Genomic DNA, 27,855 nt, shown 5'->3' with positions numbered 1-27,855 from the left:
TTAAAATAAAAACCTAAAAGTAGGTAAATCTAAAAAAATTTGACAGCCAGCAATATTGGATTGCGTCGGATATATAGTCGAATGAAAGTTGAGTATTCACGGATTTTGCTTAAGTTATTTAGTAGAACGTTTAAACTAAATTAAGACTATGAAGGTATTAGTATAATCTATATTATTTAGTACTTTTATAATATTGTAAAGCATTTTTATTGTCTACGCTGTTTCCTGTAACTCTCTGGCAATTTATTAAGGAGCAAAAACAGACGGAAAATCATTTTTTTTAACCTAAAATTAATTAACGTAATGAAACCAATTCATCATCTTCCACTCATCAATAATAAAACAAAATCCAAAAGGGTTTGAAGTCATCGATAAAATCAAATAGAATTGAGACTTATCTCAGTTATTATTGTGTAAAACCAGAGAAATTATTGAAAACCAGAGAAAGCAGGTGACTACTCCAAGACGAATAATGAGTTTTTATTAAGGAATTTTTGGAAAAAATATATATTTTTATCAATGTACTGCCCAGAACTTATGAGTCTGTTGTTGCGATACAAACTAATACTAAGATTATAAGATACAAAATGTGTTGAGCGTTTTGATACAGAATCATTATTATGCGACATAAGAAAAAACCTATAATGTTACATGTTTGAAATATAGAGCATTCTAAATAATATTATTGCATACTTTTATAATTGTAATTTAAATGTAAAGTTCTTAATATGTGTAGAATAAATATTATGAAAATAATTATATTATTATTTAATCACATAATCTAAATTTTTTAAGTTGATCTAAATAAGAATTTGTATGTATTTTCAAAAGAATATATAATATGAAAAATATAATGCCAATATATTTTCATTAAAGCCTATAACGAGCTAAGAAAAATTCATTTTAACGAACTAATATATTATGCGAAGCGCCTGATGTTTTCTTGATTTGTTATTCACAAACGATTCGAAGTATTGCTTGTAAATAACATAAGGAACATAATCACAATCTTATTGTTTCAACAATGTTTTTCTTTGTCAATATTTCAAGAGAGCAATAACTTTTAATGGCGTCAATTTTGAGATACGCAGTTATCCTTGACATTTTGTTGCGAAGTAGTTAACGTCTACAATAAAACGATGATTTTCAATAAATGATTTAAAGAAAAATCTTAGTATAAGATGAAAAAGGTTTGTTAAATACACCTCAAGACCATCTAATATTTCTCTATTAGAATGGGGCGATTCAATTATCTGTCGCAGTTTACAAGATTATTTAAACATGTCATATCATGTATATTGTATACAATTGAATAATAATAATATAATTGTCATTCATAAAAAATAAAGAAAAAGATGTTTTTCCTTTATAAAATACATGAATATTTAGAATCAATAAACTATACAATTACGTGTTAGAACTGCGAACATGGCGTGGGTAAAGCGCCGTTCTGCCTTTCATATTATTATATATGTGTGTGATCACGTGACCCAATGACGTCAATAGCGACCTCTACAGCACCGGCCTGACAGCTTATCTGAACAAAATACCATGTACACAAGCATTGCTTCCTTGGCGTTAAGTATACTTGTCATTAATATTATACCGTATATTTACATGGCTAGAAAACTAAATTTACACTATTAGATGGCTATTATTAGTTATTATATAAATTGTTGGGATTTTTAAACATTTGAAGTAAAAAATAAAAATAGATATATCATTAAAATTTTAAAAATAATAAGAAGGGGATAATTATGCGCGAAATAGGTGCTACGTATTTTGGCAGATAATATAAAAAAAATATGGATTTACAGTGAAACCAAAACGATATAATTTGCTACATCATCGAAAATAGTTTATTTTTAAAAACAAAGAAAATATTCATATAAGATTGAGAGAACATAATTGATATTTCATGTCACTTATAAATTATTTTAAATCTGATTCTGTCAAATAAAGATTCTTGAGAATAAGTTAATTGGTGCGTGCACTATAAATTGCATACGTATTTAAATATAATTTTCACAATAAACGGTCACTGAGTTAATCTTTGATTTAGAATTTACACAATTAATATAAAAAGGCAAACATTTAAAACATATTTTCGTAAATAACATGCAATGCGGTACTGTAATATTGTCATTGATTAATAGGTATTATTATTTTTTCAATATTATCTGTACATTATATGTCAATGTCAATGTCTTTGTCAATATATATTTTTCAAAGGATTAATGGACTTCTCTTGTACGCACAGACCTATATATGTTGTAATTACAAACACTGTCACTACTTTTGGTTTAATTTCTTGTCTTCTTAAAATTAATTTAGGTTATTTTTTATTTCATAATCATTTTATTGATAAAAAATCATAAATTATTAGATTTTTATTGTTAAAATAAAAGATTGCGAAACCTTTTGGATGTCATTTTTAACATGATTTTTTATTAATCATGTAATTGATAATAAAAAGTATTATCTATAAATAAGATGTAATTTAAATGAATTATTAATAACAAACTTTCCATTTCAAAATTCAAAACAAATCCGTACAAACACAGGCAACCCTATTAATAAGTAATAGAAGCCACCAGTTCTGTGAAATTGTTTTGTAAGAAACTATAATGTCATGTTGATAAGGTTATGTAATGATTATATTATATTTTACATTTTACTCACGTTTTTCGGATTTTAAAAAACCCGCATCACTATTCTAGGAAAATTCTTCAAGGCCTTCTGGCATGGAATACGTTAAGAAACACTTACCACAAACTTTTCAGTATTCAATTCAATGTAACAATGAAACAATTTTATCTTTTTTTTGTGTTTACATAAAAAAATATGATCTCATATTAATCATATCTGTACCTAAAAGCAAATTATAAGCATTTTCAGTTTTTCTTTTTAAGTAAAGACAGGCGTTGAATCTGTTATTTATACGCATGTTAAAATTACTGAACAAAATAAAAATTTATATTTTTAAAGGTTTTAATAAAATATGGTAAATTTTAAATTGTTTATATCAATAAGATTAATTTGTATCATTATAATGAGACCTTTTATCATTAAAAAAGTAGTTGCTTTTTTGGAGTATAAAATAAACATTAACAAAAGTCGACAGTCAAACCTTATTTGGAGCGAATCCGGAGAATATATTTTTTATTTCAGTAATGATAAGCAGAAATAATAAATACGTAACATCGTTTTTACAACCTTACATAACATCGATAACAACACAATTTTTTACGCAAATCGATATTTCAGATACGTTGTTTTTGTCCTTGCCATAAAGACATAACTTTAAAATGCAAATTTTAGAATTACGAGAAAAACTACAGGTAAGTAACCTAGACAATATTTCAATGTCTCGTAAGTTTTATATTACAAGGTTCGGTTTAAATAAATTTATAAAAAAATATACCAATTTTATATATGACAAGGAGATAAGGCAAATAAAGAAAGTAATCATGGAATAGGTACAATGTTGCCAAAATTAAATGTTTTACTGTGATTCAAACAACGTTTTGTTAAAAGCTTCAAATATAAATGCCATTATTGTCCTTATAAATTGTTAAATACTGTAATAAAATAAAGAAAAATATATCAATAATAAAAATACTGAAGCACATTGAACCATTCTGTAAAAATATTTTTAAATAAACAAGATACATTATAGAGTAACATAAAAAGTGCTAGATAATAATCTCAGTAGTAGAAAGAAGATTCAGCTGGTTAAAACAAGTAGTGTTGTGACGATAACAAGCTAGTATTGCTAAAGATATCTTTAATTAAATAATATATTTACTATACTATATACAAGACATTTTAAGGGTAAATAATTAGAACTTTATTTCATCGTCGCCAACCACCGAGGTACAACCGTCAATAGTTTAACATTAAAAGTATATACAATCAAATCCCAAAACCTTGTTTACAGTTCAATATCGTTGAAACACCAAAAATGCTAAACGTATTTTCTTTGCAGATAATAAATACATAGATTTTCGTCATAACACTTATCTGCTTTCATTTATTCATGAAATCAGTAGAATGAAGACAAAAATAGTGTATCTATAACACATCATAAAGATGACGGCCTCGTAAATATAATTTCTGAAAAAAAATATTTGTATACAGCCGAATGATTATCAATTTCCTTAATTCAGAAAGATAGTTTACATTTGGCGGGAAGAAAGTAGTTTTCGCTTCAAATACATTAATGCCAGAACATCAAAGCCATACCAATGCATCTGATGAGATCATGACATTACTTTCAATTTCTAAGTGATCACGTGGCGTTCAATTAGGTGATGTGAAATTCGTCTGTATTTAGGAATACATGAGCCTCGGATTTATAAACAATGTGAAATATTAAAATTAATTCGTAAAACACGTGTTCACGGCGAGTGATAGCAATTTAAATCAACGATACCAGAAATTTCTAATAAAGTAGCAAAGGACACGTGACTCTCATGTCCACTTACTATTAATGTGTTTTGGACATTTCGTTTTCTTTTTAAATCAGCATTAACAGCTCATATCCAATTATAATGTGATACATTGCATTTCCTTCCCTTTCTTCATTTAAATTTTAATTTCTATTTTTTGCCAAATAAATTGAATATTGCAAGCAATGGAAATAATGCCTTGGCCAACATTATTGTATTTGGATTGAAGAGCAAACAGCCAGTTTCTCTAATATTGTTTAAATATATATAAATATTATTATTTAAATATATATATATATATATCCATTTTTCAAAAACCATAATATTATGAAGATATTTTTCATACCATCTTTATATTTGAATTAAATAAGAAAAAAACGTAATTTAATTGTAGGCACTTTCAGGATCCAAACACGTGAGAAATGACGACCTTTAGAAAATTATACTAGACATGACACAAATTATAATATGACATAAAAAGGTGCAAAATTATCTTTATCTTTTTATTCTGAGTTCACCTTTATATGTTTTAAGTATATATATATCATACTAATAAATGTCAATAAAATAAATATTTTTATTATAATTACTTTTAATAGTTAATGGCGCGTCATGATATGGATCTATTATATTATAAACATTATAATTAACTTATAATTATTTAATTCAAACTTGTTTAAATAACATAAACTCCTTTACATGGAGATAAACTCCTAAACAAGATAATATTGATTAACATTACTTTTAATTAAATATATATAAACGTGATTGTAATTAAATCCACTGTCTAGTTTCTTCTAAAAGATATCTTAAAAATATTTTTGTACAGCTTAAATAATTTCGTCAAACATACATAACTAATAAAATACTCGTAACGAATAATAAGTAGATTACTTGAACGGCCCTTATGGGTTAGAATAATTTATTACAATCACGTGCCATATAAAACGGAAGCTGAAAAGTATTTGAATATTGTACGTTATAGAAAAGGAAACGTGATCCCAGCCACCACCGGTCAGAGGGTCACTCACCGGCAGTCCACGTAAGCGTATGATCCAGCATTATTCTGAATTAATTTAAAAAAAAAAAGTCATACATCTTCCATCAAAAGCATAATTCCTCCATAATATCTTCGAATATTTTAATGTTATAGGGCCTTGAACTTATATGGTAGTTGGCACCTACACACGTTCATTCATACATAATATACAGATCATTTAACTTATAATTATTATATATCTGTGTGAATTTAATTTGAAAGATTTTATATTATATTTTTTATATTAAAATAAGCACTTCTTAAGAGTTGAAAGACAAAATAATATTAAAAATAAAATATGTTACAGAGGGCAACACTATGTTTAAGCGGGAAACGCTTGTCATTCACAAACTCGTAATATGCAGTTATTATTTCCCGAATTGCCTGCTATTGGTCAAACTGACGTGAGTTTATTTTGTTTTTAGTTTGTATTCGTTATTAAAAACAATTTAATGTCGAAATCAAACTTGAAACACTATGTTAATGTTGCCATAACAAGGGCTTAGCCAACATTTTAAAGCAGAGTGGACTAGTTATAAAGGCAATAGATATTGTTCTATTTCGATATATAATAGTACAATTGTTATATTTCGATGTACTCATACTTTACTTAGCAAATCTTTTAGTAAGGTTTAGTCTTTACTAAAAAAAAAAACATAGTTTGGTCGGAGCAGCCTGAGAAGATTTTTTATTTAATTTGAGTACATTTATTTATACATTCATATTGAACAATTTCATGTATGAACAAGAAGAGTACCTTCTCTATGTACATTTAAAAAAAAAAATCTGAGTTCGAAAATGCTGACGGAAATATTTTTTTTTTGTTTATATGCAATGTGCACTTTGATACTGTGGTTTTTATTTCATCATTATATCAATAATAACAGGAGTAAATAATTAACATATTCAGAATTGTTTCGACTATATTTTTTTAAACTCGATATAAGGAGTTAACGAAGATATGAGGAGATATTTAATTAAAATAACATAATAGGCTTCCTTAGTTGTTATGATAATTTGCCATATTTTGAAACCAAGAGGAAATATATTTTTTAAATTTTTCCCAAATCATTTATTTGAAAAGCCAAAGTGTGCAAAATAAAAGTTTTTTGCGTGAGTTTCTAGAACTGCTATTTTTGTCACGCTTAAATATTTAAATCCAAACAGTCTATTCTTTATTTATAGAAGTAGGGTGAAACGGGTACGAAACACTTTTTCAAAACTATTATAAAACAATAATTTTTACAGTAAAAATTTCAATTCTTAGTTGGGTGTTTTCGTAAAATTTTATAAGTTTCAATGCTTGTCATTGTATTAACTGTAACGTAACGTCTTCATAACAATTTGTTGTTTTATGAATTATTTTGTAATCATTTTTTCTTGGAACGACATTTTTTCTAGAACTTTTTAAATATTTACACCTTATACTCTATAGTCTATAGCAGCTCTTGAAATTCATTTTATTAAATCACCTAGTGTTAAATAATAAAATTGGAAGTTAAGCTATGTTTAATCTGTTTAATATTTATTCAAAATATTTTATTAATTCTTAATTTCAGACTCATGTTAGAAACCATACATTACACAAATTAATCGCGAACCAATTTATAAACCGTGCTATTTCCTGATCATTACAGTTCAGTTATTTCCTTACAATGAATTTTTAAAATTGAATAAATGTAGATGTTTATTGCAATAAATTAATTACATTGGGGTAGTACAATGCAGAAATATGTTATTTGTTTTCGACTTTGACTACGAATTTTTATTGCTTTTGTCAGCGTCTTCGGGGAGGGTCCGGTGTTCCTAATGGGACCTACCCTTAACATACTGGCCTGAATTACCGGGCCAAGGGAACTACACCTATCCCAAGGATAGCTAAAAAAAGCTTGAAGAAGCCAACCTTAGCTAACGACTTTGTTGAATTGAGGATACCATCGAGGTATCTAAAATATGACCTTTAATTATTCTGTTCGACGTAATTCTGTAATACTCTTTATTTTGTACGCTTTGCATTGTTTTTTTTTTCTTCTTTTCTTTTAATTATATGAAATATACCTTATTTTTGATATAATTTAAATAAGTATCTAAAAGAATCTTTATAACAGTTTAACCAAATATAAGCATTTTGAATTATAATATTGTAATATTATACTTCTGCTGTTTATAAAAATCCTATAAAAATAAACGAATTACATCAAACTCTTTTTTACTAAAATTATTATAATCTTTCAAACGTTTGCTAATGTTTTGCTTTTATCCTTTATATATCTCGGATAACGGATCTGACTTCTCAACCTATTTGCATTTGTTTTCATCTTATTAAAACTTTTTAATACCTTTTTATAGGCATTCATAATTCATATACAATGAATAAATTATTTCTGTTACCGAAATTAAAAAATAAAGAGAATACAAGAAAAAAATCCAACACATCAAAAAAATAATATGGCAAAGTTTACTTCGAGTGACATTGCATCATTAGTTGTGTTTATTTTCAAATTCAATTCGAAAATTCGAAGAGTAACCGATCATGGCGGGCTAGTAATGTTTCACTTTATACACAGTTAAATAATATAGTAGGTACTACAAGTTATAATTTCGAACAGTAACAAAAGCAATAAATTATAATCACTAAATTAATTGGTGTAGTTTTTCATCATCTATTTTAGATGCCTTACCTACTAACATTGTTAGTATATTTGTAATTAAATACCTACCATTAAAGAAGAAGAAGTAAAATAATATACAAAAAGCTTAAGTATGGACTGCAAGATTAACATCCTGAAAGGAATCATCAGACACCAAAAAGGGAGGCGGACCAGGAGCCCGGCTTATTACTGATATTATACAAGCAGCTGTCTAACAGTGAATAGAGACAGCAAAGGCAGGCATTCTTGGATATCTCTGAAGGAGCTCTTGTCCTTCATGAATAAGTTCTTACAATAATAGTAATATATACAAAATATATATACATATAAAGTAAAATACTTAAAATGGCAGTCGTAGAAAATTAAAAACAAGTTTGTTTTCATATGTTTAAGAGAAAATATGTGGCTGTTTACATTTATGTATATACTATCCTATCATAAACAAACATAAGTGAAATTATAAAAAAAATATTAATAACCCATTCAACAAGTAATCGCTAGCAACCCTAGAACAGTCACTATTCAGTATAAATTGATGAATAATTGCCTATTTGTATGTAATTTAGCATTATTTTATGAGAAAAACTATCTATAATTAAAACTTAAATTATAGCAAATATTGCAATCATAAATATCTTCCTATATCTATTAATGGACGTGGTAAATCCCTATATATAACTATATATAGTTTTAAATGTACAGGATTTATAACGGTACGATATTGATATCATTACATATTACTCGCTCGTGACATAAGTTGCTCATAAGGTGTTTCAAAAGTGTTATTAAATCTTATGGAAGAGCATGGTGTCCTAACACAATCACCTTCTGCTTATAAGGACGCCCTGGTCACTCACATTGTAAACAGACATAAATTGAAACAATAAACTATTGTCACTATTATTATTATTATTATTACAAATATTTGTAAACTTACCTTTGGTTTTCTAGGCTTTTTCTCTTTGCGAAGGATTTTAACGCTGTTCCGGAACTGAAATACAAAGAAATATTTCAATTACAAAACGAGAAACAATCAAATTTAATTCACCCTTATTATAATATTTAGTCAGAATTAATAAAAAAATCCATTGAAAAATCATTTTCTCTTGAACTCATTTGGAACGAAGTATTTATATCTATGTACTGAAATATTTAAAGCTCGATCACAACAATTAAAGCTCTACAGCAAACTAAGAATTTGAATGTAAAGAATATCCAAATAAAATTAAAAAAAAATCCTATTTATAAGTAAAAAAACGGTTTTATTAAATAAAAAAAAACTCTAATTAAGTAAAAAGGTTTGACATATCTCATCGAACAAAAAAATTTTATAAGAATCTTGTATACTCGTATATAGCGACGGATAAAATTTTATCTGTTTTTAATATAAATGTTACATAGTTCGCTTCTTCTAACTATAAATACAGCTAAGTATTTATAACTTGGAAAAAATCTAATAAATTCATAAGGCAGGACAAGGATAAATAAGGCGTAAGGAAATCAGGCAAAAAAAATCCAGCAAGAGGTGAAATACAGAAGACAACATATGTATGTATGTACATATATATGTACATGAAGACTAAATCGTTATATTGACGTAATCCGAATTTGTAAATTATGAACAACACACATATACTTAGTCTTGCTATAGAAACTGTTACATTCAAAATATACCTTTGAATTTATAATCTGTTCTTTTTATACAATTGCTCATTGTGATTTATTTATAAAATATTTTGTGATGTGAAAATTGGGTGGGACGATAAAGAGAACAAAGTCACTGTGAGTATTTACATAAAGCAGGTGTGGAGAAAAACACAAAGGTTTGTTTACTGGAGTAATTATAGGCACCCACAATAAAACCTCCACAGATTGTGACTGAAAAATATTTTTCCGTCAAGTAGTATTCGTACGAAAACGGTAGTGAAAACAGGTAAGAAAAAAATCATATAATACTGTTCAAAAGCGAAAGACTATTCCTGGAGATATAGTTAGCAATCAGAACCATTTGGTGTATTTTAAAAGACGACTTAGAAAGTGTGGTAAATCGAAAATAACTACTGCAGTATGCAAAATTCTTTTTTTTTTGCAACTGAGAAACATTATTTCAAATAGTATAATAATTTTAAAAATTCTAAAGATGATTTCTAATTAGTCAGCAGTGTACAACATGAGCATTATCCGATAGCAGATATGGTCTAGGGGAATGTTAACTAGAGAGTAACAGAGATTTTTTTTTAAAAAAAGGTTTGAAAGTCTGTCAAGATATCATGCTTTGGGAAGGTCCTTAAGCCCAATAACAAAGCAACCGGAGAATGGTCCTTGCAACAAGACACGTCGCCGGTCATAAAACTTATTCGATTCAATCATTGTTCACACAAGAACGTTCCGGACTATATCAGAAGTGAAGACAGGCCTTCATTTAGTTTTAGGCTCATTAAACTGGATTATTACGGTAAATGTATGAGAGTGAAAGGGTATGTGAGATTTTTGCTCAAATGACATGACAATTTGGCGTCCCTAAAATTGTCTGCAATGTAAGATTCTTCCTGGCTTCCAAGTTTAAAGGACAGTGTTGCAGCCAATGGAAACGATTTCGAATGAGCCTTACACATTTAACTGGTTTTATATTAATGTATAAAAGTAGTACGTCCAAGTAAATTCAAGTTCTGGTTACGATAGAATCAATTTTGCCTGAAAAACCAGTTTAAATCTGACAATAATTATACATTAAAACTTGAACTGCAAAACGTGTATATTGCCCCTTATTACTGCCAATTATAAATTTACAAAAATATAATATTTTAACAATAAACTCTAAATATTATAGAATTTTAAAAACCAGTTAGTCAAGATAGATTAATCAAAACCAATTCGGAATTAGGAATGTCCAAGTACTTACAGCACAATCAAAGCAATTTAGAAGGGAAGCTGATGGTTGTTGTAGAATTGAGTCCGGTGATGCTGCTCTTGTTTCAATGTCTGATACTTTGTTTACCTTTAACAAAGACAATTACTTAACTAGAGCTAATTCAAGTTATTAAAGAATATAAATTAACTAATACTATATGTTTTATAGGATTAGTCTATACCCGAAGTTCCGAATTTAGTGCAACTTTATAAAGGCGGCTTTAACGTTTAAATACAGTCTTTGTTCTTAGAATCACGAGAGATCGATCCAAGCTAATCCAGAGAAATAAGTATTGAATAGTTATAAGCTTAGTTTTTTATCTATAATAAAAAAATGCAATTCAATTCGATTTCATAGGAAGTTGAATAGCACGTACATATTACGTATTTAAATTAAGGAGCCTTATTAGAGCAACAGTGCGATAACATAAACACACATAAGGCAAACTACAGTCCGTCTCAAACAATCTCGGAATTAACATTGGCGGAACGAAACAACGAAGCAGATGTAACTTACGAATACTTTAAATACCTCTCAATATGGCGATATATTACTATAATAGTTAGTTGACATTATAATTACTAAGTTTATTTAAAATGATGATACTACAGAAAAATATAGCAGGGATACGTGATATTTGTTTAATATATGAAATGTAAGTACTTATACAATAGTATACGGAATAACTAGTTATTATAATTTAATTAAAAGAATACATTTCATATATGTATTATCGAATGAGTTGAATGCACTAGTGTACAATATACAGTGTGGCGACCTTGGCGTTGCGCACACGCATACCGCACGCCGATAACGTCCACAACCGAGACTCGCCACTCGACATTCGCCGGTAAAAACATACTCACGTTAGCATTCGCCACATCACCGCTGACTGTAAACACAGCGGAGTAACTCTCCGGCGGGAAATTGAATTGGGGCGACAGCATTCTGTTCTACACGACACACTATAACAAGGAAGGGCGCTAGGGCGCAGGCGCGGATCGGGTCAACTGTCAGCTAGCGGGCCGCGGCCGTCTCGCGGATACATTGTTCCTTATTGATCAACGATGCGAATATACAACCGTCTACAACCGCGCTAGTGGCAGGGGCGCGATCTCACTGACGCAGCCTGGCGCCCCGGCCCGGCGAGCGGGGATTATCACGCTTTACAACGATAATAACTTAGACAAACTTCCCTGTCGCTATAAACGCTTCGATAGCGATGATCGCTCGAGACGGACACACGTTTGAATTTACCTTATCGACTTGAATACGAGATAAGAAAAACGTACTTGTATTGACCGTTTTCCGTCTTCCACTGCCAATTGCGAGCGATGTTATACATGTTACAGCTACCTACATTATTAACAATAAACTAATGTTGCTCGAGTAAAGCGTTGACGCAATTCATCGCTTACACAAACAATAAATAAATTCGTACATGTGTTGAGAATAATTAATATATAGTAATAGCAGAATGTAAACAAAATTACACTGTTGTGTAAAGAATTCGACGTTGCAAGTTAACATTAGTCACTAAGACTTCGCAACACAACCATGTTTTAACACATATTTGTAAAAAAAACAGTATAATTCAATATCAGAAGAAGTGAATTATGTCACTTACTTGAACATGAAATCTAATATTATTAAATCCATACTTTAAGAGATCTTGCAAGATAATAACAGAGTAATCATGAGGTAATTATCATTATTTGAATATAATAATGCTGTGACTATGAATACATACCATTTGTGTGAAAGCGACGAAAACTAATGATACTCCCGTATTAAAAATTCCAAATTAAAATTGTTTATATACTGATGAATTATAAATCTCTTATTTTCAATTACTTAATACACACGTAAAATATGAGTTTCTTGAAGTATTGCATACTATCAATAAAGATGAATGAGGTATGAGAGCAACAAATAGAAAAAATGGGCTTAAACGACAAAACTTAAGAAGTCAGATTGATCAAACAGATAATTTATCAAAAACTATGTGAGTCCCTAACTTTATTTAATAATTTGTTTAGCCTTCACATTCTCGTATTTCTGCGAAAAAGTTACTTGTCTTAAAAGTTAGAGAATTTATGATTGGTCTTACCTTCCTCGGATATTTTATAACTTTCATATTTTTTTAAACGTAGTATCACAACCGATTAATAAACGCCTAGAAATAAATAAAGACATCATTTTTATACATAACTTTGCTAAGCATTATTATCAATAATTCTTTTTACTCCGCTTATTTTCAGAATCTTATAAAATATCCGTGTTCGATTTTTTTTTTTTTTGTAATTAGAAATCACATGACTTTATGAGGTGTAATTGAAATAAAAATCTCTATATACATAAAAATATACATATATATATTAAACAACAATAAGTATAATATAAATATTTTTTTATTAAATGTCATATAGCTTGAAGTACGGTGTTGGTGTAGGTCAGTAACTCGACAGCTCGTTGAGTGGCGACATCTTTGTTTTTTTGCAAACGCTGCAAAGTAGTTTGTACTGCTGTTTGGAGCCCTGCACTACGGAGTACCAGCTTAGCCTTTAAAATGAAATTACTTTAGTCCCGTTACATTTCTATACAAAAAAACATTAGTAACTCATAACAGGATATAATCTCGACCTCGATGCTGTATAATAAAATAATGAAGACGCTTTTGGAAAGCCCTTTTCTTTGTTCGGGTCAATTTGTGAATTTTATTGTTTATTGTAATCTATTATTTACATATTTCTGATAGAGCAGTTGAATACAGTTTCAAATGAAAAAAGTCGATCAACATTAAGTCTGTGTTCAGATATAATTTGAATAAAAAAAAAATTCAAATGAAAAATTCGTCTACGCGATCAGGGTTGTGATACACGACTTCCTATGTATAACTATTTGTGTATTCATTACAGTTATATGATAAATTTTGTCCACACCCTATGGTTGTTAGCAGCCAACGCCCACACCGCTCGTGCTGACGACACAATCTCGGCCGTGTCTCCTGTCAGCAGGCAGCTAGACAACAACTCCAATAGGTCCGCTGTGAAATCCCACACCATTCATTATTGCATTACCATAACTATTGTAACTGTTATGAGCTATTGAGTGATCCCTTGTTACCAATATATTCATGGAAACTGCGGAATTATGAACGTGCAGCGAATATTTCTATTTCATATATTTTATAATTTTACTCAAATAATGACATTTTGAAGTCTAAATCTGACGTTCGATATTAATGAGTATTAATAGCACACAGGGATGGAGGGCAAAAAAATAACGCGATAGATTACTTGCGATTAACTTAACAGATGATTGCGTTTTTATTTAACGCTTCATATTACTATAAAAGGAATAGAAAGCTTAAATATCTACGAAGTCATTGAACGCTAAGATTACAACGACGTAATACTCTTTAATATTAATAGTAATCATTTAAATACAATTGATTACCATCCAAAGCAAAACTTTAATTAAAATTTAAATGAAACTAATATTATTCGGATTTACTACGCGGATTTTATTATTTAAAAACTACATAATCCCGACGTTTCGGTTACTTTGCAGCAACCGTGATCACGGGCAGACGAGGTGTGAACCTCACACCGAATCCGAATAATATTAGTTTCATGTAAATGAATACTCGCGAAAATCTTAGATCTCTTAAATTAAAATTACTATCTATAGGATCGGTTCATATAAATACTAGGAAAATTAAAATACTCAATATATATTCAACTAACACGACTGCAAGAACGCATGTCTGCAGTGATGTGCAGCGTTAGCGAGGGCCGGCAGTAACGCGGCTGGCGCTGGCTTCGCCTGTATCGAACCTAACACCGCGGCCGCTCCGTCCGGGTGACGACAAACATTCGCACACAGCGACCACCAGCACGACAGCGAGGACGGACACCTCCCGCGGAGCTTGCACCACACGGATAACACGTCACTCTACACAAACATGTATATTGGTAGCACTACGTTATATAAATAATGTATTACAATTGACCTCGTTATACTTTTGTATGACTAAATTAATTTAAACAAACTAATATTTTCGGATTACTACGCGTTATTTTATTATTTTTAAAAACTTCATACTCGAAACGTTTTGGTTACTTTGCAGCTACCGTGCTCACGGGCAGACGAGATGATGAAACGACATCTCGACTGTTCGTGATCACGGTTGCTGCAAAGTAACCGAAACGTCGCGGGTATGTAGTTAAAAATAATTATAAACGCTTATAGTCCCAGTGCCAGGTGAAAATTTAGTCAATTATTTTTTCTTGATAGATAATTGGTAATACGCATCTGACAATAGTATCATAAAACCTTATGATCGTCAGCTGCGGCACGGTAGGGGGGGATGAGTGTGTAGCCCCCCACGCTTGAAGAAAAAAAAATACATTCACTCAAAAATGTATCAAGTTATAGCTAACCCAATATCTCACCAATAAAATATAGCTGGCTATAACATAGTGCATTGTACGTCAGCTGACGTCTCGATCGTTGAAAAAAAAATCTTCACTTTCAGTTATATCCTCTCAAAATTTATCTGATGATAGCTTATATGACACTATTGATAAATATATACGTCAGCACTCAGCTGGCTTTATCTCGGTGGATAAATCGTCAATTGAATACTTTGAAGGTCGTTACGTACAAGTTAGCCAGGAGCATTTACTGACTATTTACAGGCATCAGCTGACCAGGTTTCCCTCGACTTACTGCTAGCTGATTTTTTTTATTTCTCACAGAGGTATATTTAAAGTCAGCTCAAAAATTTTCATGCGGCAGGAAATGACGTCTCTTTAATTAATTATTCGGCATAGCACTCCAATATGAGTGTTGAGACAAAACAAATACACCTCTGTGATAAATTAAAAAAATCAGCTAACAGTAAGTCGAGGGAAACCTGGTCAACTCAGGCCTTTAAATAGTCAGTAAATGGTCCTGGCTAACTTCTACGTAACGACCTTCACAGTATCAGCTGAAGATTTTTCCACCGAGCTACAGTCAACTGACGTATATATTTATCAAAAGTGACATATAAGCTATCATCAGGTAAATTTTTCTTTGAGAGGATATCACTGAAAGTAAAGATTTTTTTTCCACGATCGAGATATCAGCTGACGTACAATTCACTATGTTATGGCCAGCTGATTTTTTTTTTGTTAAGAGGAAATGAGTGAATGTATATTTTTTCTTCAAGCGTGGGAGGTTATCCCCCACCGAGCCTCTGTTGACATTCACGAGGCTTTATGGTTCGATGTTCTGATGCATTTTACTAATTATCACTTGAGAGGAACTTGGTCTTATAACCCTGTTTCTGGCTCTCGGACTATTAATGAATTGAAAAAATAGTAGTTTTTTACTAATAGTTTTTCTTGAATTGATTGTTTTTTATAATTTCGTTTGTAAATAACAAGTCTAATAGCAGTGCTATCAAATCATATAAATGTCAAATTATCAAGATACCAACATATGTAGTTTAAGTACCTTAAGAATGACAGCTCTACAGTGATGATGCGGCACACAGTGCGTCAAGACCCTCAAGCCGGCAGCCAGTGCGCGCGTGGGTCGTGGACGAGCCGCCTCGCGACACACTAACGAACACACCTCACACAGCACACTGCGACCACCGACACAGCTCACCATACTCGACCACGCTGAGAATACATCAAGAAACATGTATTATATATAATATAATGTCTGTATATAAATATAGTCTGTATTATTGAAATTTACTTCATGTTATAGTAGTAACGCATTTGTAAGACACGATGCAACTGTCTAATGTGTTCATAAGAATATAAAAGAAAAACTTATTTAGGGTTTTTCTGTCTGAACCGTGATTATTGAATTCATTAACACTAAACTAAAAAATGTAGTGTAACACAGCACATACCTATCTTTCAATATTTAAAATTGCTTTTCAATAGTCATAATATGTTTCGTCATATTGATAAAGTTTAATATAAAATATAATTAATAGTTTTATCAATAACATTGAGATTGTATATTAATAGCAAATTATTAGCACAAAGATTACACAAGAAACCTTAAAATATGATACCAGAGGCATACAATAATGCCTATCGCTTTAGTAAAGGACATCATCTTTTTTGGTCCAAATATGAAAGTGCCGGCCAATAAAAAAACATGCTGTATTCCGTTAGGACTTGTCCACCTGAGTATTTATGATTATTATACCAAAGCTATAGGGCCATTGTGCTTGATTTTATTAGAGTTCAAAAATTCAACATCTTCATACATTCTCAGTGAATTTAATGTCAGCATTATTAAGCTTGTCATTGATTATATCTGCGTCAGACGTGGTGGCAGCATATGCTCCGTTAACTTCGATAATGTGTCCATTACAAGAAACCAAAAGGAACGGTTTTAGGAGGTTTCTGTATTTGTGATGGCTGTAAGACTTGCGTTGGAAAAAATAATTTCCACTTTTTTGCAGATAGATGTACGTGCCATCACAAATCGTGATCGCTTTCCTTTCATCTTCTGGGCTCGATGGGTTCCCAAACAGATTGTTGGGTAGAAAAAGGTTCCTGTGTGGTACATCCTCGCGGGAAATATGGTCAAACCCAACATTTAAAAGTACAAAATCTTCTAACAGAGCGTTGTCTGATTTTTAACCACGTACGAAATGCTGTTTCGCTACATTTAAAAAATTCGAGTCACCGGTTGTTAAATTGACTAATACTGCCGCCAGTACGGTTCTTTTATTCTTTTTAGTTTCAGGCTTGGTAAACTGTCTAATAATTCAGTAAACTGACTTTGAGTCAGTCCTGTCTAAGTATGAAACTCGGCCGGGTGCTATATTTTCATACTGCTCAAAATCAAGTATTTCCTCCCTAATATGACTTTGTGACATCGACATGATAGTCATTATTTGAGTTGCAGTGAATTCCTCAGAAGAGTTGTCTTGTACAGGAAGTAAATGCCACAGATTTTGCTCCACGTGTTCATTACAGACTCGCGCGCTTTCTAGCACGAAACAGCTGTAACGGCATACCATGTGAAAAATTATGTTCTCTGGAACATGACGGCGAGATTCATTCGTACAATGTTGGAAAATGCACTATTTGCGGTGTTTGGAGCACGAAGAAGACCTGGCAAAATCAACGAAATTGGGTCTTGGATTTGGAACTTCCGATGGATCACGATTTTGATCAGCTTGATGTCCAGCTTCCCGAATAAGTCGCCGGTGCGTTTGTACCGTTCTTTGCCAACAGGGTCGACAAATGAACGCAGTAGGCTCCAACTGTCGACCTACTATATCTTCTATCACTTTTTTTTAGATAAAAGGGGGAAAACGAGCAGACGGCCTACCTGATGGAGGTACCGTCGTCCATGGACATCCGCAAAATAATTTTGCGGATGCGTTGCCACCCTTGTTTGGGGAAGAATCACTATTTGGGTGATATCAAGATTTAGCATTTCTCTGGAAACCCAATCATATCTTCGCCGATTCTCTGTCGACGGACGGCACGAGATACATAACTCTACCATGGCTCGTAGCAACGTTTAAACTTAACAATGGAGATAGCAAAAATAAAACAAATCAAAGCACAAATATTTTGTTTTTGTTTATTAAATTCACTGATATATCCCGATAATGTCCTTTAATATAGTAATGGCGAATCGCTTTATGTGTTTATGTATATGTTTCTAAACGAGAAATCCGAATAATTGGAATGCAGTAGGATCATAAAGAATAGAAGTATAAATATCTTAGACTTTGTTATGACTTAACTATCAGCATAAAAGTATAATACCTTTAGGGCAATCATTGGTGAATATCAAAAGAAATTGCATGACACTGTTTCGTAACTCCTCCGTCATCATACACCAGGGCCACAGCCGCGTCAGGGAGGTGGCTATGTCTTCCGACAGACGGTCCTTGGCTGGGGGATTATCCACCATCATGCTGCTCGCTAGGATGAGAACCCAGTTCAGTGTGTTCAAGGTCGGCTCCTGTAAAATATTATTGCATAATGCATATAGAGAATATATTGGAAAAATTCGATCAGCGCCATCTACGTTGTGAGACGCGACTTCATATAAAATACTAATTGCACTTTTAATTTTTCTTTAAAAAACTATAAGGAATTTTCGAATAACATATACTTATTTCGAAGTCTAAACTACACGAGTTGAATATTCAAAAAATCCGTTCGACAATTTTTGCTTGAAAAAGCAACAAACATATATGTTTATAAACTTGCATTTATAATATAAATAAGATAGCATTTTTATTAACTTTTGAGGTACATAAATAATTCGGAGGTATTTAAAGCGATGTTTATGGAATAAAAATGACTCACATGGTTAGCGTTCCGTATAACATCTATGGGTTTCCCCATCAGTGTGAGGTGGTCTCTCATGGTGTGAAGTACACCAGATATATCGCGGAAAAGCTGTCGATGGACCACGAAGGAACGGGCGCGAACACTCGAACATAGCAGAGAACTGAGGCAGGACGCTATGAGAACCCAACTAGGATCTGAAGGATTATATTAAAATCGATTTTAATAGTCGGTTAAATCAATAATGATTCTCATCCTCATTGATATTCATTGATAAGGGTGTAGCTGAACATCCATAGCAAAATTGCCCCCAATAAAACCCACGCTCTACTGTAGTAGAGCTATGTGGTAACTGATAGAGTGTATATAAGCTATATACCTAAAATAAACGATGTTCTACTTGAAATAAAGTGTCGAAACTACTTTTATTTCAAAAGATATCTATGTTAGTCGAAACCAACCCAGTGTTTGTGGTACACTTCACAGTTTATTTCAGCGGTTTTCTATAATATAACCTTTAATAGAAGTATTTAAAATTGCAAATTAATATTGAGTCAATAAAGTTACTATTTTGAGACAAATATATAACAATTATATTTATATATATATATATTTATCGTGTCCAACACTGTCGCAACGATTTAATAAAGGGGGAGAGAGAGGGGGGGGGGGCAACATGACACTAAAACTCAAATTCTGTTGTCAACCTGCGGCTACTGGGTTAAATCTTATATTATTACATTTCAAGCATATTTTGCGTCGGGTTTTTGGCATTTTATAAATAATATCAATCGTTTAGGATTTAAACTTTTAAGTGAATTAGACAATATTTCTCAAACGCCTTGTATTGTACAGTTTTTCAGTATACGCGCGTTAATGTTTTTTTATTGTATAATTAACGCATAATCAAAGTAGTCTTATCTCTCGATATTAATAGCACATGGAAGTATTTTTTATTTAATTTATTTTTAATCATAATATGTGAAAGAGCAGTAATTTAGAATTACGCCAATCATATATGAGAATAGTTTGTTTATGTGCTTTAAATTTTTTTTTCGTCTACATTCTCTTTCTCATATATTATAAAACGAGTTATTTTAAATAAAGTTATATCCTTAATATGCAAAAAAAATTGCCAAGTGCATATTTTTAAATTTCATTTTTGTATAAGATCGTTAACTAAATATTCGAGTTCGCGACGAAACCCGGTGGAACATCACCTGAATATTCTTTACCTTGACCGTGTAAATATTTCTTATCTTCGATTCGTTTCCTGAACATATCAACTAGGATTTTACAGATCTCTTCAACCATATGGTCAGGCTGACAATACCCACTGTCTCCAGAACAACGAACATCTCTGCCATATTGATATGGTGACTTTAATTCATCCAAGAATGTTACGATTTTTTGGTCTCTCTTCTTAACTCGTACTATGGAACGAGAGAGACGACTCAGACAATGTATCGCAGCTTCTTGCCATTCTGTAATATCATATGTACTGTTACAGTCCATTAACATCGATTAATAATACCAAAACATTAGCTATAATCAACAAACTTAGCTACCACTGTTATCGCTCTCCAATGCTTGTAACAATAAAACAAATAGTGCAGATTTGTCTTTAAGTTCGCACACAGCTTCGAAGCTCGATTGCTCGGACAGTAAAGACGCCAACAAGAGCATGGCTTGCGTGCGAGCAGATAAGTCTTCCGCATCACACACTGAAACAAACAGTTGAATTTTATGAATATTTTATATCATTTAATCGTCATCGCAATGTCATCTATGACATAATGTATTTGAAATTATATCCTTTAAGTGATAAGATTAAGTATGATATCAACATAACGTTTCTGTAAAGTAATAAAAATGAATAGGAATCATAAAAAAAATTAATAATTTACCTGACTCAATAGGAGTGAGTGTTTGTAGCAAGTGATACACACAGTCTTTTGTATTGGCGAGCGCGACCCTCACGCATTTATGTGTAGAGGACGCAGCGAGCGCTCGACAGACGGCCGTGTGTACGAAGGAGCGCTGTGAGACGTTAGGCTGAGATATACACCTGGTAAAAAGATATTATTATTATATCACAACCATAACTCGGACGAAGAAATTAATTAAATCAAAATAAGCAAAGTAAATAAATACTATAACAAGTGTCAAAATTAATATGAGAGCTTTAAAATATAAATAAACAAAAGCGTTATAATAAAAACATATTTTTAATTGAGTTATTTAACAAAAAAAACATTGTTGAAATTAAATCAAATTTACATCAAACCAACCTAAACAAAACTCTGTACAATCCCTTTTCATTCCAAAGCTGCACAGGGGCTCTCTTGTATAATGTGATATTATTGATGACGTCAGCGACTGCCGCCACCAGGTTGGCTGTCGGCGGTGGCCGTGTGTACGCTAATGTTGGAGACAAATTGAACTCGCTCTTCTGTGCACGTACTTCTAGTTCTGAACCACGGTCTAGGACGGATAGTGGGATATTCGGTTCTGAAAATTTCAAAGACGAGTGATAATAACATATAATACAATATCCGTTTGTAAAATATACTTCACAGTTCAAAAGTCATTAGATTGATTTGAATTACGAAAATGAATAATCAATAGTAAAATTTTCAAACAATAGGTCATCTTTAGTTAGTGTTTTGCATCGGAGTCCAAGTATCTTACGGATATTTTGTCATTCATAAAACTACTTCAATAGGATTCAACTGGCCCATGTTTATTGTCTGAAAACTGATAGTAAGTATTGAAAATACATGTCATATTTCCGTACAAACCTATATTGTATTCGTAATGCTTATTGTTGGAGAACTCTACGAATATATTGAGACAGTCTTCTATGAAGTCTCCTTGGTTGATGGCTTGGAGTACCTCGATGTCTGTAACCTTGGATATAAAGCAAATAAAATAAAATACATACTATAATTTGTAAACAATGGACAATATGCCATTTTAATAACGCTTATGTTGAAAACCGTAAGTAATAAATATTAGTTTTCTTTATTATCATTCAACATTTTCCTCATGTCCCACTTATATTTGCAATTCACTCGCATACCGTGAAAACCGATCTTGGTTGCAAATATCAGAAATGTCATATTTGTCGCAACTTTACTAGCAAGTAAATTGTGGCGATTCCAACAAAATATATATAGTTAAACAACCATAAAAACTTTTGCTGATAAACTTATGTAAATCGACTTTTAAAGTCTTTTATATAAAAATGACTGTTATCAATTTGCTTCTCATCAAACAAATTTAAACTAACAACTGAGATTTATTTATTGAATATACATATATGTTATTTAGTAATAGATTAAGTAAAGACAAATTAAGATATAGTATATATAATTTTTAGCTTCATTATACTCTTATTATTAATACATAGTGCAGGTGTAGAAATACCTTTAACGAAAATTAGCGCTAATCTTGTTTCTAGTGCTAATTGACACAAAGACACAAAGAATTTACTCTTCGTTTATCTTTGGTAACTACAAATATTTATTTAGTATAGAGTCCTTTTTATTTATTTTAGTTGTGCGATTTTACATATTTTATATTACGTTTAAATTTTTTGTCGACTTAGATTATCGAAAAGAATGGCTGTGTTAGCATGTTAGTATGTGAGCTCGTTTAAATATTCGCTCATCCAACGAGTCAAACGATTTCGAGAAAAGTCATGTTTAGATTTGTGTTTGTGATGCGAGCATAACCGTGACAATCACATTAAGAAATAACATTAAATACATGTGAACCTCTTTTTTCTTAGAACTCCTTTGAGTTTGGCTAAGTAGACGAATAAAAATTTGAGGGGAACATGAAGGAGAACATTATAATGATATATTATTTGTATATAGGTAGATATATATCATGACGTATTTAATACTAATTTTCGCCCAAAATTTTTTTTAATCATAAATCATCATTTCAGCCTAAATATATCATATCCTAAAACTTTCGGATTTAAGAAATAGGATTCAATGGAATCTTTTTAAGAAAAAAGGTAAATAAAGAACTACAAAATCTTTAATATTTTTTATGCCCAAAATGCAATATCTTGAAATATTTTAATTTAAATACAATTAACAAATGAACATACAAATACATATAAAACATAAACAGCCGTACGCTTATTAACTACATACACTAAATAAACAGTAATTTAAATTTACAATCAGTCCCTGATCATATAAACAGTGTTTCATTTAATAACACATTTTCATTAAGAATTATATTTAAAATTTTATGTTCCGTATTCAATACGAGATTATGATTCATTATTTTTGTGTCCGATAAGAAGTCTTAGTTATCTTGGGGGTGGAAAAATTCACTTCTAGCTGTGTGTAACATTACGATAAATCAATATCGTCACACAACATACAAATAGTTTACAGTTTTTTGTCAATACCGGAAAAACCGGAAACTCTTTATTTGTAGTTACGGCGCGAACACGTGGTAACACACAGTGCGATTTTAAATATAAAAAAATCAAGTGCATATTATTAAATTCTGGATTAAAATATTATATCGCCAGCCCAAAACCTATAGTATAGACTTTTAATATAATCGTGTTTATATTCTAATAAACTAAAAGTGCTTACTAAAAAAACTCATTTCGTATAATAAATCAGTTAAGGAATTTGTATAGAATTTTATTTGCGGTTAAAGAAAAGACGAAGAAAGTTATTCCTATTTTTATTGTAATATAACGGTGAACTAGTTTAGTTTTTTTGGTATATTCAGGAAATCTAAGTAGGGATAAGTTAAAAAATACCCTTTTGTAATTCAATCGAATCGCTAAAAAAATTTACGAAACTAATGTTCGGTATGCTTACCATAAAGTTTCTTTCTTATACTATATACGTAACGTTTCTCGTTTCTCAATCAATAGCCTACACTATACAACAATATCGAAGATCTATGAATGAAAATCTGGAAAGAGTCAGTATTTAATTTAGTTGTGCAAACATCTGGTAAGCATACTGTTATTGACTTGTTCCGATGTGATAACACGTGGAATGGCTGCCACGATATGTTTCGACTTACAAGAGTCGGTACTATCAAAAATGTAGTTATTCTGATACGGTATCATATATCATGTAAATTCTCGTGCATTTTATTATAAACATTATATTAAACATAAAAAAAATATTTCTTAAAAAGTACTGTGATAAATAAATGATAAGAAATATCTATATCTTGTTAAATTTTAACCAAATGCTCCCTTTATTTTTTAACATGACGCTTCGTGTTTCGTATTGTATAGTTGGTGTTGTTTTCGAGCATGGCTCCACTGAGAAATTCTGAAGAATCGTAGCCAAACCAGCTACCACCATCATCTGAGCGAAACGACCTCCTGCAAAATTATCAACACTTCAATAGGATTTTAAATAATAGTCACATAGTTTGATGAAAAACAAACCTAAAAAGTCTACATTATTTTTAATCAATATTAACATATTCTGACGTAAATATGAAAGCTTTCGGTAATATTATTGTGATGGGAACTTGATGAAATGTTTGTCATATATATAATCTACGCATTGCGTGGCAAGAGTGATGATGAAATTCCAAATTAGGCCAGTAACTTATTGAGATCCATCTAACTGTTAACGTCACGAATACCGTTAGAATAAAAGACGAAAACTATGAATAACCATTTTAGTTATATCAAGAAAGAAGCACATATTTAGTTAGGTCGGATAACATTAATAGTTATTGCTCGAGACTCAAATTTAATAATATCTATGTTTATTGTTATTAAAACACTTACAACAAAGTAATGTTTATATAACACTAAATTCGTGAGATGTTAACTTTTGTTCATTCCTCTTCCACGCTATTGTTTTGGAAACATCTTAGAAGATACGCTTCATGTGTGATTGGTTTTAAAAACACGGAAGATATCTTACCTGGACAACTCCTGGGTCCGTCACCGAATGCAATAAAACCGTTAACATTCATGGCACCACCGAAACGTTCAGGATCAAATTTCTCCGGATCGGGAAAATGCCTCGGATCTTTGTGGATCTGGTGTATCGGCACTAGAACCGCGTCTCTGACTTTCATATTGAGACCTGTACCAGGTAATGTGCACGGTGATGTGCACAGCCTCGTCGTGAGAGGCGTCGGAGGATGTAATCTCAGCGTCTCTAAATACGTCTGAGTCGCCAAACGCATCGCACCTATCGCGTCGTAATTAAAACCGCCGTGATTTTCTATACACTCTCTGACTTCATCTCTTAATCTGTTCTGTAAATCTATATCTTTGGCGAGCTGATACAAACAGAACGATAGCGTTGTAGCTGATGTCTCTAGACCGGCGAGCATGAATATAAATGAATTTGATATAATTAATTCATCCGTCATCGTAAAACCGATCTCAGTTTTTTGGACATTCAACATAAGCTGTAGGAAATCACTTCGCTGCTTGCCGGTCGTTCGCCTCTCGTTTAATACTTGATTGATGATATTAGTAAAAAATACTTCCACGTCCAGCGAGTACGTTCTTAGGTTTAAAAATTTAAACAGTCGCGGCGAAAAAGAACGACAATATCTCTTTAAAATAGTGCTGCGATCCGTTTTGAACATTTTCTGCGACATAATAAAAAATGGTGACATTTTATCTTTTAATGATCCAGGATCGACGCCGAAGGCGCAGCTTCCTAAAACGTCAGTTGTAAACCGGCACATTAACTTCGGCACCTCGATATCCTCAATGGACTCGTTTTCTAGAGTTGTTTGTAATGTTCTTGCACAATCGACGACTAAAGGGAACATGGCTTTCATTTTAGCCGAGGAGAATGTCGGTGTAACTATGTGCCTCATTTTCTGCCATTCCGTGCCGCTCATATTTGCTAGATTCCTCAAAAGCGGTTCCCGTTGCGTATCCGTCGAAACAGATATACGATCAGTGAAATGTTGGAAATCTTTGGACAATACAAATTTTATCAATTCTAAATCTATCAGCATCAAAGCCGGTCTCCTAGCTTGAAAAATTCCAACATATCTCTCATCTCTGTATTTGTCGTAGAAGAATTGTAGCATTTTTGTATAACTGAGGCGCATTGTAAGTGTAGCTCCGAAATTCCCGAATATAGGACACGGCTCCCTATACGGAACTTTTTTATTATACCAATATTTACGGCCCTCAGATCCATAGTGAAAAACGGCTAACAAAACTAACAAAAACAACAAGATCACTACAAGCAAAACACTGATACTCATTCTCACTGATTATATAAAGAAATTTTAATTTAAAAAGTCATGAATAGTACGCTTTTTAATTTAAAATTTACACACAAAACAGTCTGTTATCGCGACCGATGTAGTAAACAAATACGCGGCAGATTAAAATCATTTGGAAGTGAACCGTCGCTTCGGCGAGCGGCCGTCGAATGAGTGTCGCCAGTGGAGCGCCGGGCGGCGAGTGCGGACTACAGAGCGTCAAGATAAGCTCTATGCGTAGCCCCAAGGTCACATATGTTGACGTGCTATGTCCGTGACTTGCATATGCCCGCATGGACGCGCTAAGGGCGTTTTTCACATTACTTCTAATGACATTTATTATGCCATGAATTGAACGGCACTAAGTTATGTTGATTGAAAATCATTGAAAACAAATTAAACAAAGATTTATGAAAGAATGTTATAAATGATGTTTAGATTTTTATCTCACACAATGTATTGAAGTAGAATTTTGATTAAAATAAAACAAACAAAAATTTTTTTATTTGAGAGAAATTAAAAAATGAAGTAAAACAAAACAGTGCCCGTCTATACAAGTATATTTTTTTTTACTACCATTATAGTCTTATCACATAAGTTATCATCTTATTTAGTATAATAAGCATAAAATTTATGACACTGAAATGTCGGACAGAAACAATCCTTTTTTTAAATAATGAATCGCAGTTTAAATATAGAAGGTCTAAGAACTTCTATTGTATTCCAAAATGAAACTGTATATATAGATATTAATTAAGCATTCCACAAGAGCGTTTCCGAGCGCGTCATTTAATACCTTAAAGGTATCAACACACAGGCTATTTTGCACAAGAGCATGCTCCACTCTGACCAGAGATTAAATTTAGCTTGTGTTCACACATTCATCATTGTTTAAATTGTTTATGCTTTATGAAAGCAGCTGAAAGTTAAAGGCGTTCGATTTTTAAAAATACACATTCGGATTCTCATTACAACGCGTTTTAAAATTCGCTAATACATCAATATATTTGGTTTTGGGTCCGACGCACAAATATCCTCGGGGATTTTGTATTGTTTTTCATACGTATCCATCATTATAGTCCAATCCGAAGCCGTTTTAAGGATGGAGTAAGGCTTGACGTTTGATTTTATAGCCCTTGTGCCCTCTCTCACAAAACCTACTGATTGCTCGTTTGTGATTATTTCCCTTTGCTCTCTGGCTACCGAAAGACTAACCACT

The 27,855-nt window shown here is 31.7% G+C and overlaps 3 protein-coding genes across 3 annotated transcripts in view; all 3 read right to left on the bottom strand.

The window, feature by feature from the left end:
- Positions 1 to 12,241, bottom strand: part of LOC116767804 (inositol-trisphosphate 3-kinase homolog) — a 48,820-nt gene extending 36,579 nt beyond the window's left edge. The window contains exons 1-3 of the mRNA XM_032658309.2: positions 11,919 to 12,241; positions 11,044 to 11,139; positions 9,079 to 9,132 (exon numbers count right to left, since the gene is read on the bottom strand). Coding sequence (XP_032514200.1) covers positions 9,079 to 9,132; positions 11,044 to 11,139; positions 11,919 to 11,999 — 231 coding nt within the window. The 5' untranslated portion in view covers positions 12,000 to 12,241. The remainder of the gene's footprint in view (positions 1 to 9,078; positions 9,133 to 11,043; positions 11,140 to 11,918) is intronic.
- A 1,165-nt stretch (positions 12,242 to 13,406) lies between these two features.
- The window catches only part of LOC116767289 (rotatin-like), a 28,728-nt gene continuing 14,279 nt past the window's right edge, over positions 13,407 to 27,855 (bottom strand). The window contains exons 23-33 of the mRNA XM_061527205.1: positions 22,187 to 22,295; positions 21,677 to 21,896; positions 21,293 to 21,453; positions 20,954 to 21,109; positions 20,621 to 20,869; positions 19,404 to 19,582; positions 18,855 to 19,053; positions 16,558 to 16,727; positions 14,802 to 15,009; positions 13,995 to 14,098; positions 13,407 to 13,614 (exon numbers count right to left, since the gene is read on the bottom strand). Coding sequence (XP_061383189.1) covers positions 13,474 to 13,614; positions 13,995 to 14,098; positions 14,802 to 15,009; positions 16,558 to 16,727; positions 18,855 to 19,053; positions 19,404 to 19,582; positions 20,621 to 20,869; positions 20,954 to 21,109; positions 21,293 to 21,453; positions 21,677 to 21,896; positions 22,187 to 22,295 — 1,896 coding nt within the window. The 3' untranslated portion in view covers positions 13,407 to 13,473. The remainder of the gene's footprint in view (positions 13,615 to 13,994; positions 14,099 to 14,801; positions 15,010 to 16,557; positions 16,728 to 18,854; positions 19,054 to 19,403; positions 19,583 to 20,620; positions 20,870 to 20,953; positions 21,110 to 21,292; positions 21,454 to 21,676; positions 21,897 to 22,186; positions 22,296 to 27,855) is intronic.
- On the bottom strand, positions 23,826 to 26,907 carry LOC116767803 (cytochrome P450 6a2-like). Its single transcript, XM_032658308.2, has 2 exons — positions 25,322 to 26,907; positions 23,826 to 24,765 (listed from the first exon to the last, which is right to left on the bottom strand). The coding sequence occupies exons 1-2, from the start codon at positions 26,634 to 26,636 to the stop codon at positions 24,602 to 24,604; spliced, it is 1,479 nt and encodes a 492-aa protein (XP_032514199.2). The 5' UTR covers positions 26,637 to 26,907; the 3' UTR covers positions 23,826 to 24,601.

This window comes from Danaus plexippus (genome assembly GCF_018135715.1).
Source record: "Danaus plexippus chromosome 9 unlocalized genomic scaffold, MEX_DaPlex mxdp_24, whole genome shotgun sequence".
NCBI classification, from domain to species: domain Eukaryota; kingdom Metazoa; phylum Arthropoda; class Insecta; order Lepidoptera; family Nymphalidae; genus Danaus; species Danaus plexippus.
This window is presented reverse-complemented; position numbering and strand designations above follow the sequence as displayed.